The sequence below is a fragment of the Mirounga leonina genome, unplaced genomic scaffold (assembly GCF_011800145.1).
Source record: "Mirounga leonina isolate KUSES-001 unplaced genomic scaffold, KU_Mleo_1.0 Mir_507, whole genome shotgun sequence".
Taxonomy (NCBI): domain Eukaryota; kingdom Metazoa; phylum Chordata; class Mammalia; order Carnivora; family Phocidae; genus Mirounga; species Mirounga leonina.
The window spans coordinates 5,987,840-6,010,860 of NW_023270789.1; the positions used below are offsets into that span (position 1 = coordinate 5,987,840).

Sequence of the window (23,021 nt, forward strand, 5' to 3'; positions counted from 1 at the left end):
ATTCATTCTCCAGGCAAAAAAGTGACAGAAATTAAAAGGCACCCAATGTGTAAATCAATCTGGAAGGGAGTTACAATCTTGGGACAGAAGTATGTTGGAGGAAAACAAAAGCAACTATATGATGTCTCATACTTTTCTGAACATAATTTGAAATGACTGTGTAAAAGAGTTCGCTTAATAGGCAATGACTTGAAAATACTGTTTATGTAACAACCAATACTTGGGAAAAAATTTTAGCATTATTATATAACATATGTCATCCTACATGGGCATATAAGCATTCTCACATGAATTCTTCAGCAAAATATAAAATAATATACATATTGGGGATACAAATAAATCTTTAACTATCCCCTCACCACTTCCATCCCCAACAATTTTCTGATTTTTCAAGGCAGGAATTCTAGTCCCCAAAAGCAACACAAAAAGCACATTTCCACAACTTTCAATAAAAGTTAATAACTAGAGTTAGTACCTATTCAGAAAAAAACAAGGGCTATTAGTCCTGTCTTTTATTGTTTTTTTCCTTAAAATAGTCTGAATATTTTCTCTTACAAAGAAATATATAATCCAGTGGAAGTTCCCTATGGTATCCACACACAAAAGATAGTATACAAACTGCCTCCCACTCTCGGATACACTCCCTTTAAATATTAACGTCAAAAAGTTAGTAACATCTGGTTTAACAACTGGCTTACATGACAAACATAAAGCTATGGGGATCACAGAGAGGTTTCCCTCTGAAGGAACTGCAGTGGTCACTGAGATCTGTATTAGGAAGTAAAAACAGAACATATTTTCCCCCCTCAAAATAAGAATATATAAATTCCCACACTGGGACAGATTCATGGTCTGTAATTCCAGTCTGAAACATTTAAAAATGTTAACAGACTTAATTCTGTGGGAAAACAAAGCTGACATCAATATCAAAAGGCTCTACTATATGATAATTTCCCTTAACAGCCCCTGAATAATTAGATGTGAATTCACCTAAACCTTTTAGGCCTTTCTCAGTCTCTATACCCAAGTATACTGGAGTAATTAATTTAATATCAAACATATTATGTATCATAACTATGTGAGATGTTAGGACTATAAGACAGGACTCACACCCTGGAGGAGGACAGAAATGTGGATGTATTAAGACAGTAAATACAATATACACAGCAAATTTAAGTGGTTTGGGAAAATAATATGGTAATGGGTTCTGCAAATTTGGGGATGTACTCAAATTCATTCATTTTTGGGGTATTAATAAAATATTTTCTTAGTTCCTACTTTGTGCCAGGCACTGCTTATGGTGCAAGGGATACAGCAATGAACAAAACAAGCAAAACTTCCAGCCCTCATGAAGTTCATATTCTAGTATTTTGAATAAACATGTTATAATAAATAGCACTGAAATTAGTTCTGCTGTGATTCTGTAGCGTCCTACTTATACTCTCAATTAGAAGGGTAAGAATCAGGGCGCCTGGGTGGCTCAGTCTTTAAGTGTCTGCCTTCGGCTCAGGTCATGATCTCAGGGTCCTGGGATAGAGCCCCACATCAGGCTCCCTTCTCAGCAGGGAGCCTGCTTCTCCCTACTCCCACCGCCCCCCGGCTCTCATGAATAAATAAATAAAATTTAAAAAAAAAAAAAGGTAAGAATCTCCTAAGCAAACACCACATTTTTTAGGGGTACTCAAAGGAAGATTCTTCACCACTAAATTTCTGTTGGTTTAGCATCTAATGAAAAATAAGAGTCAGGTTTAGAAATTTTTTTTTGAGTGATTCAGAATTTAAACTCAACATAGTGCTAACAAATCTTTCAGATAATTTTTACTGGCATATTTCTAACCCTCTGCAGTTTTAGTTGAAGGTTATATCTTAAAACTGTATTTTGTCCATATCCTGTAAAGTACGACTTAGGCTAACAAGATTCTCATATCTTGGAACCTCAAATCTTTTAAGCAGAGGGATCATGGCATGTTATGTTATTACTAATGATAGCTTATTACAGACTTATCAAAACTGCCACTTGGTGCAACCTCACTTCACCTTATAAGGCGGTTGACAGAGATACACTTCATTCCACACACAATCTCTTAAAAATAATTAGAATTGCATCACTTGCTCTACACATGCTCTGGGAAAGGTTTTACTACTTCCAGTTCAGTGTCATGTTCAAGTCAACCCGGAAGATCAGTTAGAATTTTTCATCTGTTTACAAACCTGCAGTTCCACTGCCATTAACAGCTTCCTTGTCCTCATCTTCTTCCTCTTCAGGAAGAGAGCTGTCCATTCTTTCCATCTTGCTGACAGATGTAGTTCGTTTTCTTTGGGATTCGGTGTCAAACTCATTATCGAAGAGGACCTGATCAACTGGATCTGGCTGGAAAGGGCTGGGTTCTGCTGGAGGCTTGGGAGTTCCATAGAAATTTCCTGAAATGGACAAAATAACGGCAGCTGAAAGGACTGATTTGAATTGAGAGTCAGAACACATGGTCCAGTGTATGTCTCTGCCCTGCTGCCATATACCGAGGCTTCTGAATGGCCAAAAGGAAGCCCAAATGCTTCTTCTTGGGAGCAGAGGAGGGAGAAAGAACAGAAAGAACTAATTTCTCAAGTGCCCATGTATATTCTAACATTATCTAACTTTTTAATACTATTTGTACTAAGGATAGATAGGAAGTTGACTTCATGTACACAGATTATTTATTCCTATAGGGCTTGCTTTGCATGGGCTCTAAATTAGGGCCTGATTTGTGAATTTAAATGCATCAATGCTCTTGTGTAAGACTAATTGGTATAGGAAGTGGGAGTAAAGGAAGAGAAAACGAACTCAAATAATTTTGTTCTGATGTGTAACATAATGAACTATTTTGGTAAAATGAGAAAATATGTGGGTAAAGGATAAAGCTAAGAACCAGTGTGTGCTGAAATGTAGGCTGTTTATGTAAAAGTAATTTTTAGGTTCTCTGAGCATTCTAATTATATTATTTTATTTGACAATTTATTGAACAAATACAGACATTATTAGCATAATTCAATATTGGCTTACTCTCAGGAAAGCAAGAAATACTTTAATATTCTAAGTCTTGAGGATCAGGAATTTTTGCAGTAAAAATAAATATTCCAGAGTAGAATGAAAACAATTGAATATCTTCTTAATTTGTCATGCAGTTCCCAGTAGGCAGTCAAATACAATGGAAAACCACTCAAAAGGTCTAACTACATTAACAGTTTTTGGCTCCTGCTGGTTTCAACCTTTTATCAGCCACTATGCTAATGCTATCGAAAGATATGGTTAGGGAATAAAATATTCATGATCTTTCATTTATTTATTTTTAAAAATCACACCTTCTAATGAAATTCCTGGGCTCCTAAGGAGGCAATTAAGATGCTCATCACATAAAGTAAATTAATGGGGTATACAATGAATTATTTGTCCCAGATGAAAAAAAGTATAGGTTGTTCACCATAATACTGAGGCAAATCTACAGATCACTTTACCTTTGGTCATGTGTGCCTTGAGGGAAAAGCATTAAGATAAATTCTTTGGACATCAGACTTTGGGTGGTAATTGTCATTAAAATATTCAAGGCAAAACAATGAAATCAAACCAAAAAATTTTTCAACTACATCTTGCCTCTCCCCACTCTACTACTCCCTTGCTCCCAAATCCACATCTGAAATGGAGTTACCCCTGTCAGGCAGATGGATGCGAAGATTTGTATTTAAAACAGACTCAGAGAGTCTCTGCAAACCTTCTAGCCCACAGTAAAACAAGGACCCAGTGAAGAGGCCATCTCACACTTCTCTGGGGCAGAGGGCCCAGAAACGTTCCAAAGAGAGGTCTGGTTGGGGAACAGGATGCTCCAGGATCTCAATTTTTCCTGCATTGTGTCCAACAATCACGCTACCCAGGAATTTGGACATTCCGTGACAAAAATCAAACATCCACCTTCCCTAAGGACGGTAGTTCTAGTAGCAACACTAGATACACATTTCATTGCGTAGTCTTAGTAATTATTATCTCACTCTAGGAAGTTTAACTGTTTTCTAGGGTGAAATCAGACAAATTTAGGATATTTTGATTGCCACCCATGATCATTAAGATTTTAGGACTTCATAACAAATTCTGGCAGTTTCCTTATTTAAACACAATTATTGGACTTAAAGAAAACTAGCGTTGCTTATAAGGAAATTAGACCTATTTTTCTTGAGTTGTTGGTAAGTATCAAGATTTCAGATACAGCAATGCATAAAAATGACATGATTTGTGAATCCTGACTATAGTTATTGACAGAAAAGGTTTTCATCTTTTTGAAGCTGTTTTAGAAGGGTTTTTTCCCCCTTTTTTCTTTTCTGAAGGTTTTTTCATTTTTCAAAAAGAACTACCAACTATTAAATATTTTAAATACATACAGAATCAGAGACAATTGTATTAGACACATCCTTATTTGTTTATTTAACTTCTGCCGGATTCCTTTCAGGTCTCCCTTTTGTCCCCCTCTTTAAGGACATATATACACAGTCACATGTTCAATTAAGGCCGTAACTTCCTGTCAGTCCTTCCCATGCTCTCCCTGAGTTGCTCTGAAGTTGGTATGTGTCATTTCCCTGCACACTGTGTACAACTAGGGTATGTATATGCATATATAACATATAAATACCATTGTTTTCATAAAAGGTTCATAAAGGTTTTTCTAACATTTCGTGCCCTTTTTTATAAACAGTATGCTCTATGTGTTTTTTTGCAACTTTCCTTTTATACAATTATATTTCTAAGACTTGTTCCTGTTCATTCATGTAGATTCAAGTTTATTGAATTGCTGTATAATAGTCCGTTTTCATGAACAAGTTAAAATGCATTTTATGAATTTCCCTACTCAAACAGAGTTGTTTCCATTCTTTCACTATTTCAAATAACGCTGTAATGACTGTTCTGGTATGTGACTACATATGCACATAGATAAAGATTTCTCTAGAGCAGGCATCCAGAGAGGAAACTGCTGGGTCAGAGCTAAGTGCATCTTCAAATTTACTAGCTATTGCCAAAATGCTCCCCAAAGGGATTGTATCATTTTATACTCTTGCCAGCAGTATATGGGAGTTTCCACTTCTCACAATTATCAGACTTTAAAATTTCTGTCAACCTGATGGGTGTGAAATGGTACATTTCAATTTGCATTTCCTTTAAATTTAGCACACAGCAATTATAATATGTAATATGCCACTTTGTCATCGCCCATGTTCTTATACTTAACAGAGGAAAATGAGGGAGAATGTCTTTGTGATCTAAGGACAGAGAAGGACTTCTTAAACAAAACTTCAAAAGCACAAACCCTAAGAAAAACAGTGATAAATCTGACATATAAAAACTAAGGATTTCTGCTTAATGAAGAAACACATGGACAAGCATAGTAAGTGACAGAACGGGAGAAAATACCTATATCCAATAAGGAATTAATGTCTAAATAAATATCTAAATATCTAAGGAATGTCCACAAACTGGAATGTGGATTGAGATCCCACTTTTAAAAAAATGTACAGTACAAATGAAAAGACAATTTGCGGAAGTCCAAAACACTAACAAGCATATAAAAAGATATTCCAACTCTCTGACACTTCTACAACCCACTTCTACAGGAGATCCCACTTCTACAACCATCAGATTGGCAAAATGATACAGCTGGACGGTGAGGACATGGAATCTTTATTCCAGCTGCTACAGGAACCAACCCCTCAAGCACGGCTGGCGGGAAAGCAGCTGCAGAGCTGCCTCAACTCCTTCATCAGATTTAGTACCTGCAGACCTTATAGCCCGACAGTTCTGCCCCTGGGTATATGTGCCACGGACATCCTCACACAGGTCTAGAAGAAGAGGATGCTGCAGCTCTATCTGTGGTGAGGGGGTGCTGGAAGCAATCTGGAAGTCAATTACTACAAGAGGGGTTAAGTAGAATGCAGTGGATCGCTGTGCAGTAGTTAAAAAAGCAATGAATTACATGTAAATTCACAATATGGAGTGCTGTGCAGTGGTTAAAAAAAGCAATGAATTACATGTAAATATAGGACAGCGACATGGCTGAATCTAAAAAACACTGAAATAACTGAGAACACTTAAAAACTGAATGAGATATAGAACACAGTCCAGATGCAAATAATACATGCATGCACAGAAGACACATTTTGCGAGAATGCATATAAACAAAAGCATACAGATTAAACACATCCGAATGGTTGCCTCTAAAAAGGGAGGTGAATGAGGCCAGGCTATTGGCCTCAAAATAAAAAATAAGTAGTGGTCATTTCCTCTCAGAAGTCTTCACTGGCCACCTTATCTAAATAAGACGTTTCTACTCTTTTCTTTAAAGCTCTTATTTTCGTTTTCTTCATAACGTCTCCTTTTATAGTGATTTTGCTTGTTGTCTGACTGCTTTTCCTACTCGGATATAGGATTTATTAAGGCAGCACCATTTCAGTATTGTTCACCACAGTATCTCTAGCACGTTGTAGGTACTTAATAAATGGGTTGCTGAATGAACGAATGAATGAATGAGTTGTGGGAGCTAAGCCCAGAAAGCACAGCTGGGGCAAACTGAGCAGGCAAAAAGGAAATCACAGAAGACTCTGAAGAGGAGACATAAGCGGAGCAGCGGTGGAGGAAGACGAGCATGAGAGCAATGGGCAGGTGGGTTAGACATGGGGAAGAAACAGCCGCAGAAGCCCAGATATGAGCTTGTCCAGAGCCTATGAAGTGGTGTGAGAGTGAAAAGAAACGCATCGTGAAAGCTGTTACAGAGGAAGAAATGACTAGATTTGGTGATGGAAACTCTAAGGAAGAGGAGGGAGTAAATGATGACTCCACCATTTTGAGCCCAGGGTACAGCTAAAGAGAGAAATTACGAAGAATTATTCTTTTGGATAGAACATCAATGCATACTTGGATATGTTGAATTCAAGGTTAGTGTTCATCGAACACCATCTCTAGGCACTGAAGATACTACTAAGACATGATGCGGCTTTCACCAAGCTTGTGAAAAAGGCAACTATAACAGCATGAGAAAGCAATGATGGAGAAGTAGAGCGTGGATGGGAGTGGACAAGCTTGCCAGTGAAGAGTGTCAGGTAAGGGAGAACAAAAGATGGAACACAGCATCATTTAAAAATTGAAACTGATCTTAAGTTTCTACTTCTAGAAACAAGTGGGTAGAAAAGAGATATGAAAAGAAAACCAATTATTCCATTTTTGTTGTTTTCCCCCCAATCTATATTCTCTTTCCTCCAAGAGAGCCAAGCTATAGATTTTTTTAAGTGCACAGTATTTGGATTCCTAACCACAAACAGAAAGCAAATAACAAACACTTGTTGAGTTCATATGATGAATATGAATTACTACAAAATATGCAAACTGGTTGTTTTGAAGGATTTCAGTATATTCTTCACAATCAGCTTTATAATATGATGGAACGCTTCTGCTTAATTACTTAATCCCATTTTAGGTAGTAAATTACAAACAGGCTAACCAAAAGAAAACTTCCCCAAAGACCAACAGAAGACAATTTAAAAAAATATATTTTACTGATCAATTTCCCTTTGAAGTAATTCCAGCCATTCATACAGTTCTCTGGGTTGCTGCTGTTGTCAGTATTTGGGGACATACCGTCATACGTTCCACTTTCTAATAATGCTCCACTCTCTTCCAGTGCTTTGAACTGTTCAACAGAAATGAAATTATAGTCCACCCCTGGTACTTCCCCATCCCTGGGGGCCCTTGTAGTGCCTAAGGAAAAAAAAACAAGAAAAAAAATAGGTTGCTTTTAAACTTACAAAATATTGAGAATAATAGAAAATACAGTCTATAGAGAACACAGGGGAGAAACACACTACTGAATATATGTACCTTCTAGAAAGACAACCAGAAAATTTTAGGCAACATTTTTAGGTGAAAATAGGACAATAATGTAGAATGACTAAATATACTTTAATATAATCTACAGATAGCTACGAAATACAAACCACAAAGACTAAGAGTTCTAGTGTCAAATTAACATCTGAAGGAAAGATAAATCTACCAATGATAAGACTTCATTTTTTGGGGGACATGGTTATTCTTTTTTTTTTAATTGAAGTATAGTTGACACACAATACTAGTTTCAGTGTATACAGATTTCATTTTTATCAAGCTACCTTATGTATTTTTCTTCCCTGGTATAAGTGAAGAGAGAAACAATTTTTAAAAGTTCTTTTAATGCACTTTAGTTTTAAAATTTGGACAAATATTAATTATGAAATTATTTTAGTTTAATGAATAAAGGACTTAAAGCTTAAGATAGGTATTCACATATTGCTTCTCAGCCATTATTCTCTTTAAGTAATTTTAAAAATTTAAGAAGTACACTGTTTAATGAAATACACTATGGCAACAGAATAGTAAATTCCTATCAAGGAATTCACACTAAAGTAAAATCTTTTATTTATTTATTTATTTTTAAGATTTTATTTATTTGCGAAAGAGAATGAGAGACAGAGAGCACGAGAGGGGAGAGGGTCAGAGGGAGAAGCAGACCCCCTGCCGAGCAGGGAGCCCGATGCGGGACTCGATCCCAGGACTCCAGGATCATGACCTAAGCCGAAGGCAGTCGCTTAACCAACTGAGCCACCCAGGTGCCCTAAAGTAAAATCTTTTAGATCAAAGTATAAATTCAGGTATGGCAGCATTGCTACATTTGACTGAATTTTACTGAATATGATTCAACGTTTCTGTGAACTGATACTAGAAAAATTATTTCAAATAGTAGAGAATACAAAAAAGGAGACCCAAGTATTTAGCCTCAAAACAGAGTTGGGATATTGCAGCAAATCCTGCACAAGAATCCCTTTCCAGATCTTTTCTTCCACTTATGCTCCCTAGTCATTAATGGCGCTCCAAGCCAGAGGGCAGAGAGTCCACCATCCTAGGTTCCTCCCTCTATTCCACATCTGGTTAGGAAATCTGGTTGATTCCATCTCCTCAATACCTCTAGGGTTTATACACTTTTCTTCATTCTCACACTCATCTAATTCATATCACTATCTATGGTCTGTTTTGTTGGTCTCATAGGGTCAACCCTTACTTCTCCCTGGCTATGGCCCTTACCTAGACTGCAGCCAGTGACATCTCTAAAACAATCATCTGAGCAAAAAACCTCTAAATCTATCAAAGGTTTCCCATGATCTTTAGCAATAAAAATCCTCTTCAGGTTCTTTTTTGCCTCACCCCTTTAACATTCTAGGCTTTAACCATAATAGTTTGGTTTTTTTTTTAGTTCTTTTACACTTGCTTACACCTTACACTTGCTTACCTCCACAAGGCCTTTCTCCAAGTCATCCCTTTCCCTGGAAGACTTCCTCTTCCCTTTCCCACTCTTACCTCAGCTGACATCTACTCATCCTTTACATCCTGGCTTAAGAAGTTTCTTTAGAGGACCTTCCCTGACTCCCACCTGGGATGGAACATGAAGGAATGATGTCTACATGGTTCAAACTAATAGTCCCAAGTCTTAACACAGTGAAGAATCATAGTAGGTACTTGATATAGACAGTGGTCAAGTAAATTATGTGAAATTTTACACAAATATAATTAGCACAGTACCTGGAAATACGCTATTATAATAATTAATGGAAGATTATTAATTGCTCTTACTTTTTAGTTGTATTACATTCTATTATATTCTGTAACCTGAAAAAAATTCACAAAGGTGATAATAAAACATTAATGGTAACAATCTCAGAAAATGATTTAGACAATACTATAAGCAACAAAGTATATTCAATAAGTTTCCCCCTTGTTCTTACCGAACTTTTTATTTTTAAAATGAGCATTTCTTTATCTGTTTTATATCACAGAGGATAAAAAAGCTGGAAAACATAACTTTTTTTGTTAAAATATTTTTGTCATTGTCAAATTTTTGTTTTCTCATGCATTGGTTAAACTACATTGTTAGATTCCCCAAATCAACAGCTTTTAGCTCCATATTAACTAAAAATTAACACTGGAAAATAAATTTAATGATTAAATTTAACATTTATAATTATCTGTGATAGAAAAACGTGGCCCCAATATTTTGTACCTCCTCTCATTAAGAGATGGGGCGGCCTACTGCTTCACCTCTGAAATCTGGACTGGATTTACGATTTGCTTTGAAAAGTTTAATGTGGAGGATGTGATGTTGTACAAGTTCAGGAGTCTAGACTTCCATCTTTGCTTTCTTGGAATGGTTCCACCACCAAGTATGGAAGTCCAGGTTACACTACGATGAGAGAGCCCCAGCCAACAAACAGCACCAAGGTTCCAGACATGTAAGTGAGGCCATCTTAGCCCCTCCAACCCCAGTGGAGGTGCCAACGACTGCAGCCACGTAAGTGGTCCCGGTTGAGCTCATCTAACTGATGGAATCATGAGAAATAATACATGACAGTTATTTTTCTAGGTTGTTCTAGGGTTATGCAGCAAAGGCTAATTGAAATATTAACCAAATAAACTCTACTATAAAATATACTGATTATAGGGCACCTGGGTGGCTCAGTTGGTTAAGCGACTGCCTTCGGCTCAGGTCATGATCCTGGAGTCCCTGGTTCGAGTCCCGCATCGGGCTCCCTGCTCAGCAGGGAGTTTGCTTTGTCCTCTGACCCTATCCCCTCTCATGTGTTCTCTCTCTCTCAAATAAATAAATAAAATCTTTAAAAAATATATATACTGATTATATAAAACCTGAAAAACCCGATTTAAGAGCAAACCGTATTATAGATAATACTATAAAAAGAGCACTGATGCAAGGGGCAGGAGCTACTCCGTGTTTTAGTCTGGAATTGTTAGTAATGATACGATTTTAAGCAAGTACTTAATCCCTCTGTGCTTCATTCTCTTTCTGCAAAGTGGTGTTAAGCAAGGTGATGTTCATGATGCTTTCCATGAGTAGATATGAAATGCCATGTGTGACACATATATATATTTCCAAGACTTAAAAAGAAGATTTAATGTTACTTCTCTACAAATATAGGTATTACAAATTTTCACATCCTCTCTCCAAAAATGTGTAATCCCAATACACATAAAAAGTTCTCTCCTTTCACCTACCCTACCCTATTGCCTTCAGCATTCCAGAAAATTTATATTGGTATTCTCCTGATACTCTATATATTTAATGTAAAGCTTTCTTTTTTTTTTTAATGCTTTTTTTTCTTTTTAAGATTTTATTTATTTATTTGAGAGAGAGAATGAGATAGAGAGCATGAGAGGGGGAAGGGTCAGAGAGAGAGGCAGACTCCCTGCTGAGCAGGGAGCCCGACGTGGGACTCGATCCCAGGACTCCAGGATCATGACCTGAGCCGAAGGCAGTCGCTTAACCAACTGAGCCACCCAGGCGCCCTAATGTAAAGCTTTCTATATCACCTCTAGTCCCTACTATATTTCTCCTTTTTACATAAAAATTCCTCCAAGTTCTGTTTACTCACAGTCTCCCAACTCCTCTCTTCTGTCTCTTGAGCCCATTCCAATTAGATCACTGCCCCAACCACTCCACTGAGACAATCTGCTGTGTTCATCAGGAGTCTCCACTTTGCTTAACCCAATGCTCAAGTCTCAGTCCTAGTATTACCTGACCTATCAAGATTTGATATAACTGATCATTCCCCTCTTTTGTTTTATTCTGAAATATACAGACAGGTACATAAGACATATATGTAAAGTTTGACAAGTAATAATAAAGCAAACCCACTCAAGTGAAGAAACAGTATCACCAGGAGGTCAAAAGCCCCCTTGTAAACCTCCAATCATAAATCTCTCCTTCCCCCACCCCCAGAAGTACCCACCATCTTGACATTTGTGATGATTTCCTTTCTTCTTTAAATTTTTTTTTTTACCAACTACATAATGCATTCCTAAGCAACAAAGCTTAGTTTTGTCTCTTTTGTAATTTCATATGAATGGAATCATGCCATATGCATCCTTTTATGTCCACATTAACACTTGGAGTCAGGTTTTTAAACTTCTGCCAACATGTGAAGGCATCTCACTGTGTATTTAATGTGCAACTGATTTATGAGATCACACATTCTTTTTCAAATATTTACTAGCCAGAGATTTCTTCTGTTGTGAAGTGACTGTTCAAGGCTTTTGCCACTTCTCTGTTGGTTTGCCTATCTTCTAAAACTTGACTTGTAGTTCTTTACTACAGTACTTCATCAAATCTAAGTAATCAACAGCTTCCAAAATGCACCACTATTTTATCACTAAAAAAGAAAACTGGCAATTAAAATCAAAAGATTACATCTATTGTAAGATACAATTGTAGAGAGGCTAACATGTGAAATAACTGTGTCTTACTATTGATAAAGCACTGCAGTCCTTTGTCAGATATACGTGTTGCAAAGGGGGTTTCTGCAAAAATGTGAAATAAGGGGGAGCCTGGGTGGCATAGTCGGTTGGGCATCCGAGTACTGGTTTTGACTTGGGTCATGGTCTCCAGCCCCACAGCGGGCTCTGTGCTCAGCATAGTCTGCTTAAGATTCTCTCTCCCTTTCCAACTCTGCCCCTCCCACTCATGCTTTCTCTCTAAAACGAATAAATAAATCTTTTTTAAAAAATGCTTTCTAGAAACAGTACTTTCTGCAAAATCGTGTTCCCCAAATAGTGGAGATTACCAGAAAACAGGGTCAGGGTTGATTTCTCAAAACCTATTGCAACTTTGTAACCGGAGCCTAGCAAAATCAGTAACAACCCTAATTAAAAACACTAAGACAGCTTAAAAGATATTTTAAATTCCTGATAAAAATACCAGTGTAAATAAAATACTTTGTCTTTAAATAACAATTTTAAAAACAGAAAAGATAGCTTGACAAGGGTATGAGGAGGGTTGGAGCTACTGAATAATGAAGATAAGGAAAAAGGTGCAATAAATGATTTTTAAGATAAAGTACATGTCCAAATTGAGAAAAGAGGCCAAATCGAGGTGAATGGGCATTATGCACAGTGCATGCAACATTCAACTATGTTTGTATATTCTGTTTACTTGCTGCTACTTGATGACACAAAACATTAGCTTGCTGGGGAAAATGGAGTAAGAACCAATACTACCTCCATTAAATTGACATCATTATCCTACGTACTTACCAATCATATATGAACTTACTTGTGTTATAGAAACAAACATTGTAGCAGAATAGACAGTATCTTCTCCCACTCTGATTTTTTTCATCTTTTTTAATGGTCTTTTAATGATAGTAGTTTTTCATTTTATTGTAGTCAAATTTATCAATCCTTTCCTTTATAGCTAATGCTTCTGTGTCTTGAAGAAATCCTTCCTAAGGCCATGGAGACATTCTATATTCTTTGTAAAAACATTACAACTTTGCCTTTCACACCTAGTACTTTAATGCACTAAAATAGATCTTATTCGGCCTGATGGGAGGTAGTAGTCCAACTTCTTTTTTTTCCAGATGGCTATTCAACACACTTATTGAAAAGTCAATTATTTTCCCCTCTGATCAGGCAAAGTCACTTCTTTCATAGAAATCTCATATAGAAATGCTTAAATAAAACTGGATGTGTTATTGGGCTATTACATCCTATTTACCCACTGACCAGTCCTGCACCATTATCATGGTGCTATAATTAATACATTTCTATGATAAATCTTGGTATAGAATAGAAAAAGTCCACCTATTTTGTTTTCTCTATTTACAGCCCTTCCATATAAAACCTGGAATCAGAGAAATAGGCTAAGAATGCTGGAATTTTTATGGGATTAGAATGAATCTATTAATCAATTTAAGGAGAACTCCTGTCTTCACCATATTGAATCTTTAATCCAGGAACAAGAAATCGGTCAGTATATTCAGATCTTCTTTATGGCCCCTTAATTTTATCTTACAGAAGTCTTTACACTTCTTTAGAGATTAATTTCTAGGTATTTCAAATGCCTATATGCTATTATAAATATCTTTTTGTAAACTTTCATTTTCTAATTATTAATGATATAAAAGAAAACAATTGTGGGAATCTACTTGGTCACTTTATTTGAATATAACTGACCCACAATCAAATTCACTAAACTCACAATTCTGTGAGTCTTGGGACTCATCACTCTTAAAGGTTTTCTCAGGACCCTGTGGAAGCTGCTGATCTGCTGTCACTGTAGTTCTGTGATTAACAGAATCTCATATACATAGAATCATACACTGATTCCAGTAGTGGTTTGTACCTGGCCTCTTTCATTTGGCATGATGCTTTTGAGATCTATCCATGTTGTGGTTCAATATCCTTTTATTGCCAAGTGGTATTCTATTGCACAGATATACCAAAATTTGATTAGGCATTCACCATTGATGGGCATTTGGGCCGGTTCCAGATTTGGGGCATTATAAATAAAGCAGCTATAAACTTACAAGTCCTTGGGCAGACATATATTTAAATTTATGTTGAGTTAATACCTAGGAGTGGAAATGCTAGGCCATATGGTAAGTGTTATGTTTAAAAGAAAATGTCCCAAAGTAAATATACTTTGCATTCTCACCAACTCCTAGATGAGAGCTGCAGTTGATAGACATTAGTGTTTCCATGTAGGGATCCCTCCTTGAAGTCTCTTGGCCAATTTACTTTTTCTAAATCCCCAGAAAAATCAGTTGATAGGGAAAATGAGGAAACAAAGTATTATAATTCTCCTGTGAGAATTAAAGCTTAATCATCTGTCACAGAGATGTTACTGATTTGAAGGAATCTAAAAATATCAACTGAAAGCAAGAGCAGAAAATACTGACAAGTGAAACCGAATGGTCAAGTTGACATTTCCCCGCACTAGGACAGAAGCACATGGGAGAGCAGCATTCACAATCCACTTGTCAGTCTTACTTGCAGCTGTTCCTGAGCTACAAGTGTGAGGTTAAGGCCCTGTCTGCTAACAGTGAGTCTTTCTTGCAAATACAATATTAGCGCAGTTAGATGCATTTATACTTTATATAAATCTTATGAGTGGTGTTCTCCAAAAATCACAGGTTTTGAAGGCTAAATAAATCCTTAAATCAGCAGTTCTGATGTGTGATTCTATGTAATGATGTTAACCTTGAAGGGGGATCTGAATGTTATTTGAATACTACCCAACAATGTCCCTTGGCATTTTCCACTGCTTGGGTATGTTGCTATGAGTTTCAGTGCTTTGTAAATCCGTTTAATAGAAGAAATGCAGAGAGAAGTGAATGTTCTTGTGGAACACTCCAACCTGAAATCAGAAACTGGTGTAAAATCTGAAGTAAAAGCAATATAGATTTCAATGGCAAAACCAAAATCAGGGCAAGGAGACAACATATTTTCATCATTAAAAAAGAAAACAAGCTTATTCAAGAAAACAACCTAATGCCCAATCTGAAGATGCTTTTGAACACACACTTAACAATTTGAGGAGCATTGACACAATACGAATTTTTTTTTTTTTTTTACTGTCTGGAATACTTATTACCAAAGTCAAAACTATCAAATAACACAAGTGATACTTTTTGTACAATTTAATTTTAGAAGTGAAAATTTCAAATAGGATATAATGTGTAGATTTATCTTTCAAACTTTTAACTGATTTTTATTTGGCATTTATTTTGTATAAATGTTTCCTTCTTTAATGTTTTCTATTAGCAAATGTATCAAGAAGAGATAAGTGTTGAAAAGTGTTATTATAGCCTTGTTTTGTTGATTTGCAATAATAATAAACCAGGTGATTTTTCAAGTGCTTGGTACACCCAGGAGAATCCATTCCACGCCATGGTGTTTGTAGCCATCATTCCTGCCATAAAAGTCAAGGGCAGCAGTCATATGGATTCCCAAGGTTAACCTGATTCAGCTAGTACTTCACCTCAATCAACCACAATTTATACTGTGATTAAATTGTGATGCCAGATGGGGAGCAAGATGGCGGAGGAGTAGGAGACCTGGATTTCGTCTGGTCTCAGGAATTCAGCTGGATAGGGATCAAACCATTCTGAACACCTACGAACTCAACAGGAGATCAAAGAAAAGAATAGCAACAACTCTCTGAACAGAAAAGTGACCACTTTCTGGAAGGTAGGACGTGTGGAGAAGTGAATCCGACGTGATATTCAGGAGGATAGACGGCGGGGGAGGGGTCCTCCGTTGGCCACTTGCGGCAAGTGACAGAGCCGTGGAACACAAAATCAGAACTTTTAGAAGTCAGCTCCACTGTGCTCGCTTCGGCAGCACATATACTAAAATTAGAAGTCGGCTCCATTGAGGGACATTGCTCCAGTGACTAAGCGAGGGGTGGAACCCTCGCTGGGACAGTGTGGTCTCAGGACTCTCCTGGTCACAGAAAGACGGGGGGTGCCTGAGTGCTGCAGAACTCCCAGGGATCGGAGCAGGGAAGCCGGCTGCAGAGACAGAGCCCAGGCACGGGCTCTCAGCTAGGGGTTGCCATAAACCAATGATCCGCGGCACAGTCGGGCCACTGCTCCTCCAGCAGGGACCCAACAAGCAGCAGATCCGGGGAGACTCCCCTTCCTCCCCCAGGAGGAGCAGCGCGGGAGCGCACCGCAGAGATCTGCTGGGTTTAGAGACTCCACACAGGGTCGTGCGCCAGAGAAAGAAACGCTTGGTCACAGGCCAGGTGAGCACGGAGTGTGGCAGGAGACCAGGGAGACGGGAGGGATTGACTGCTTTTCTCTGGGGGCGCACTGAGGAGCGGGGCCCCGAGTTCTCGGCTCCTCCGGGGCAGAGATTGGGAGGCCGCCATTTTCACTCACCTCCTCCAAAGCTGGATGGAAAGCTTGCAGGGAACAAAAGCTCCCGAGAGCAAACCCAAGCAAATTACTTAGCCCAGACCGGCAAGGGCGGGGCAATTCCACCTCTGGCAAAGACATTTGGGAACCATGGCAACAGGCCCCTCCCCAAGAAGATCAGCGACAACAGCCAGCCAAGACCAAGTTTACCAATCAATGAGAATGGCAGAACTCCAGAGCTAGGGGAATACTGCACATAGAATCCATGGCTTTTTTACCATGATTCTTTAGTCTTTCAAAGTCAATTTTTTTTTAACTTTTTTTTAAATTTTTCTTTTTCCCTTTTTCAAACATCTTATCAATCCCTTTTTTAAAAAGTATTTTTTATTTTTCATTTTTGGAGTCATATTCTATCCCTTCATAGTAGTTACCATTATTTTTGGTATATATATGTAAGTTGTTCTCTCTTTAAAATTTTGGGATACAGTTTCTTCTAACAGATCAAAATATACCCTAAATCTCTAGTGTATGGCTTGTTCTAGTCTCCTGCCTAATCACATTCTCTTCCTTTTTTTTTTTTTAAATCCTCTTCTTTCTTTTTTCAACTAACTTCTTATCTTATCAATTCCTTTTATAAAATCTTTTATAATTTTCATCTTTACACTCATATTCCATCCCTTCATCGTATTAACCCTTATTTTTATACATATATAAGTTTTACTTTCTTTAAATTTTTGGGAAGCACTTTCTTCTAAAAGACCAAAATATGCCCAAAATCTAGTGTGTGGCACTGATCTATGCACCAGCCTGATCATATTTGATCATATTCTGTTTTTTTTGGTCTTGTTTTGTTTTTGTTTGTTTTTATCTTATCTTTTTCTTTTTTCTTTCTTTCCCTTTCTTTTCCCCTGGATTCAGGTCTTTTCTGATTTGTTTAGTGTATATTTTCTGGGGACACTGTTACCCTGTTAGCATTTTGTTCTCTCATTCATCTATTCTCCTCTGGACAAAATGACAAGATGGAAAAAATCACCTCAACAAAAAGAACAAGAGGCAGTACCAACTGCCCGGGACCTAATCAATTCGGACATTAGTAACATGTCGGAACTAGAGTTCAGAATGATGATTTTAAAGATACTACCTGGCTTGAAAAAAATATGGAAGTTATTAGAGAAACCCTTTCTGGAGAAATAAAAAAACTAAAATCTAACCAAGTCGAAATCAAAAAGGCTATTAATGAGGTGCAGTAAAAAATGGAGGCTCTAACTGCTAGGATAAATGAGGCAGAAGAGAGAATTAATGATATAGAAGACCAAATGATGGAAAATAAAGAAGCTGAGAAAAGAGAGATAAACAACTACTGGATCACGAGGACAGAATTTGAGAGATAAGTGATACCGTAAGACAAAACAACATTAGACTAACTGGGATCCCAGAAGAAGAAAAAAGAGAGAGAGGGGCAGAAGGTATTTTGGAGCAAATTATAGCAGAGAACTTCCCTAATTTGGGGAAGGAAACAGGCATCAAAATCCAGGAGGCACAGAGAACCCCTCTCAAAATCAATAAAAATAGGTCAACACCCTGACATCTAATAGTAAAACTTACGAGTCTCAGAGACAAAGAGAAAATCCTGAAAGCAGCTTGGGAGAAGAGATATGTAACCTACAATGGTAGAAACATTAGACTGGCAACAGACCTATCCACAGAGACCTGGCAGGCCAGAAAGGACTGGCATGATCTATTCAGAGCACTAAATGAGAAAAATATGCAGCCAAGAATACTATATCCAGCTAGGCTGTCATTGAAAATAGAACGAGAGATAAAAAGCTTCCAGGACAAACAAAAACTAAAGGAATTTGCAAACACGAAACCAGCCCTACAAGAAATATTGAAAGGGGTCCTCTAAGCAAAGAGAGAGCCTAAAAGCAACATAGACCAGAAAGGAACACAGACAATATACAGTAACAGTCACCCTACAGGCAATACAATGGCACTAAATTCCTATCTTTCAATAGTTACCCTGAATGTAAATGGGCTCAATGCCCCAATCAAAAGACACAGGCTATCAGACTGGATAAAAAAACAAGACCCATTGATATGCTATCTGCAAGAGACTCATTTTAGACCCAAAGACACCCCCAGATTGAAAGTGAAGGGGTGGAAAACCATTCACCATGCTAATGGACACCAAAAGAAAGCTGGGGTGGCAATCCTTGTATCAGACAAATTAGATTTTAAACCAAAGACTGTAATAAGAGATGAGGAAGGACACTATATCATACTTAAAGGGTCTATTCAACAAGAAGATCTAACAATGGTAAATATCTATGCCCCTAACATGGGAGCAGCCAATTATATAAACCAATTAATAACAAAAGCAAAGAAACACATCGACAACAATACAATAATAGTGGGGGACTTTAACACGCCCTCACTGAAATGGACAGATCATCTAAGCAAAAGATCAACAAGGAAATAAAGACTTTAAATGACACACTGGACCAAATGGACTTCACAGATATATCCAGAACATTTCATCCCAAAGCAAAAGAATACACATTTTTCTCTAATGCCCATGGAACATTCTCCAGAATAGATCACATCCTAGGTCAAAAATCAGGTCCTAACAAGTACCAAAAGATTGGGATCATTCCCTGCATATTTTCAGACCACAATGCTTTGAAACTAGAGCTTAATCACAGAGGAAAGTCGGAAAGAACTCAAATACATGGAGGCTAAAGAGCATCCTACTAAAGAATGAATGGGTCAACTAGGAAATTAGAGAAGAATTTTAAAAATTCATGGAAACAAATGGAAATGAAAACACAACTGTTCAAAATCTTTGGGATGCAGCAAAGGAAGTCCTAAGAGGAAAGTATATAGCAATACAAGCCTTTCTCAAGAAACAAGGTCTCAAGTACACAACCTAACCCTACACCTAAAGAAGCTGGAGAAAGAACAGCAAATAAAGCCTAAACCCAGCAGGGGAAGAGAAATAACAAAGATCAGAGCAGAAATCAATGAAATAGAAATCAAAAGAACAGTAGAACAGATCAACGAAACTAGGAGCTGGTTTTTTGAAAGAATTAACAAGATTGATAAACCCTGGCCAGACTTATCAAAAAGAAAAAAGAAATGACCCAAATCAACAAAATCATGAATGAAAGAGGAGAGATCACAACCAACACCAAAGAAATACAAACAATTATAAGAACATATTATGAGCAACTCTATGCCAGCAAATTAGATAACCTGGAAGAAATGGAGGCATTCCTAGAGATGTATCAACTACCAAAACTGAACCAGGAAGAAATAGAAAACCTGAACAGACCTATAACCACTAAGGAAATTGAAGCAGTCATCAAAAATCTCCCAACAAACAAAAGCCCAGGGCCAGATGGCTTCCCAGGGGAATTCTATCAAACGTTTAAAAAAGAATTAATACCTATTCTTCTGAAACTGTTCCAAAAACTAGAAATGGAAGGAAAACTTCCAAACTCGTTTTATGAGGCCACCATTACCTTGATCCCAAAACCAGACAAAGACCCCATCAAAAAGGAGAATTACAGACCAATATCCTTGATGAATATGGATGCAAAAATTCTCACCAAAATACTAGCCAATAGGATCCAACAGTACATTAAAAGGATTATTCACCATGACCAAGTGGGATTTATCCCTGGGCTGCAGGTTGGTTCAATATCCGCAAATCAATCAATGTCATACGACACATTAATAAAAGAAAGAATAAGAACCATACGATCCTCTCAACGGATGCAGAAAAAGCATTTGACAAAGTACAGCATCCTTTCTTGATCAAAACTCTTCAGAGTATAGGGATAGAGGGTACATACCTCAATATCATAAAAGTCACCTATGAAAAACCCACAACGAGTATCATTCTCAATGGGGAATAACTGAGAGCTTTCCCCCTAAGGTCAGGAACGCGGCAGGGATGTCCACTATCACCATTGCTGTTCAACACAGTATTAGAAGTCCTAGCCACAGCAATCAGACAACAAAAAGAAATAAAAGGCATCCAAATTGGCAAAGAAGAAGTCAAACTCTCACTCTTTGCAGATGATATGATGCTGTATGTGGAAAACCCAAAAGACTCCACCCCAAAACTGCTAGAACTCATACAGAAATTTAGTAAAGTGGCAGGATATAAAATCAATGCACAGAAATCAGTGGCATTCCTATACACCAACAAGACAGAAGAAAGAGAAATTAAGGAGTCGATTCCATTTACAACTGCACCCAAAACCATAAGATACCTAGGAATAAATCTCACCAAAGAGGCAAAGAATCTGTTCTCAGAAAACTATAAAATACTCATGAAAGAAATTGAGGAAGACACAAAGAAATGGAAAAACGTTCCATGCTCATGGATTGGAAGAACAAATATTGTGAAGATGTCAATGCTACCTAGAGCAATCTATACATTCAATGCAATCCCCATCAAAATACCATCCACTTTTTTCAAAGAAATGGAACAAATCATCCTAAAATTTGTATGGAACCAGAAAAGACCCCGCATAGCCAGAGGAATGCTGAAAAAGAAAAGCAAAGCTGGTGGCATCACAATTCTGGACTTCCAGCTCTATTACAAAGCTGTCATCATCAAGACAGTATGGTGCTGGCACAAAACCAGACACATAGATCAATGGAACAGAATAGAGAGCCCAGAAATGGACCCTCAACTCTATGGTCAACTCATCTTCGACAAAGCAGGAAAGAATGTCCAATGGAAAAAAGACAGTCTCTTCAACAAATGGTGTTGGGAAAATTGGACAGCCACATGCAGAAGAATGAAACTGGACCATTTCCTTACACCACACACAAAAATAGACTCCAAATGGTTGAAAGACCTCAATGTGAGACAGGAGTCCATCAAAATCCTAAAGGAGAACACAGGCAGCAACTCTTCGACCTCAGCCGCAGCAACTTCTTCCTAGAAACATCGCCAAAGGCAAGGGAAGCAAGGGCAAAAATGAACTATTGGGACCTCATCAAGATAAAAAGCTTTTGCACAGCAATAGAAACAGTCAACAAAACCAAAAGACAACCAACAGAATGGGGGAAGATATTTGCAAATGACATATCAGATAAAGGGCTAGTATCCAAAATCTATAAAGAACTTATCAAACTCAACACCCAAAGAACAAATGATCCAATCAAGAAATGGGCAGAAGACATGAACAGACATTTTTCCAAAGAAGACATCCAAATGACCAACAGACACACGAAAAAGTGCTCAGCATCGCTCGGTATCAGGGAAATCCAAATCAAAACCTCAATGAGATATCACCTCACACCAGTAAGAATGGCTAAAATTAACAAGTCAGGGAATGACAGATGTTGGCGGGGATGTGGAGAAAGGGGAACCCTCCTACACTGTTGGTGGGAATGCAAGCTGGTGCAGCCGCTCTGGAAAACAGTATGAAGGTTCCTCAAAAAGTTGAAAATAGAGCTACCATATGATCCAGCAATTGCACTACTGGGTATTTACCCCAAAGATACAAATGTAGGGACCTGAAGGGGTACGTGCACCCCAATGTTTATAGCAGCAATGTCCACAATAGCCAAACTGTGGAAAGAGCCAAGATGTCCATCGACAGATGAATGGATAAAGAAGAAGTGGTATATATATACAATGGAATATTATGCAGCCATCAAAAGGAATGAGATCTTGCCATTTGCAATAATGTGGATGGAACTGGAGGGTGTTATGCTGAGTGAAATAAGTCAATCAAAGAAAGACATGTATCATATGACCTCACTGATACGAGGAATTCTTAATCTCAGGAAACAAACTGAGGGTTGCTGGAGTGGTGGGGGGTGGGAGGGATGGGGTGACTGAGTGATAGACACTGGGGAGGGTATGTGCTCTGGTAAGCGCTGTGAATTGTACATGACTGTTGAATCACAGATCTGTACCTCTGAAACAAATAATATATTATATGTTTAAAAAAAAAAAAAGAAGATAGCAGGAGGGGAAGAATGAAAGGGGGGGGGAATCGAAGGGGGAGATGAACCATGAGGGACGATGGACTCTGAAAAACAAACTGAGAGTTCTAGAGGGGAGGGGGGTGGGAGGATGGGTTAGCCTGGTGATGGGTATTAAAGAGGGCACGTTCTGCATGGAGCACTGGGTGTTATACGCAAACAATGAATCATGGAACACTACATCAAAAACTAATGATGTATGGTGGTTAACATAATAATAATAATAATAATAATAATAATAATAATAATAATAATAATAATAATAA

General features: G+C 37.7%; 1 protein-coding gene across 1 annotated transcript in view; it reads right to left on the reverse strand.

Annotated features, from left to right (window-relative positions):
• MAGI3 (membrane associated guanylate kinase, WW and PDZ domain containing 3) overlaps nt 1–23,021 on the reverse strand; it is a 115,149-nt gene that overhangs the window by 67,592 nt on the left and 24,536 nt on the right. The window contains exons 4-5 of the mRNA XM_034990279.1: nt 7,649–7,768; nt 2,212–2,421 (exon numbers count right to left, since the gene is read on the reverse strand). Coding sequence (XP_034846170.1) covers nt 2,212–2,421; nt 7,649–7,768 — 330 coding nt within the window. The remainder of the gene's footprint in view (nt 1–2,211; nt 2,422–7,648; nt 7,769–23,021) is intronic.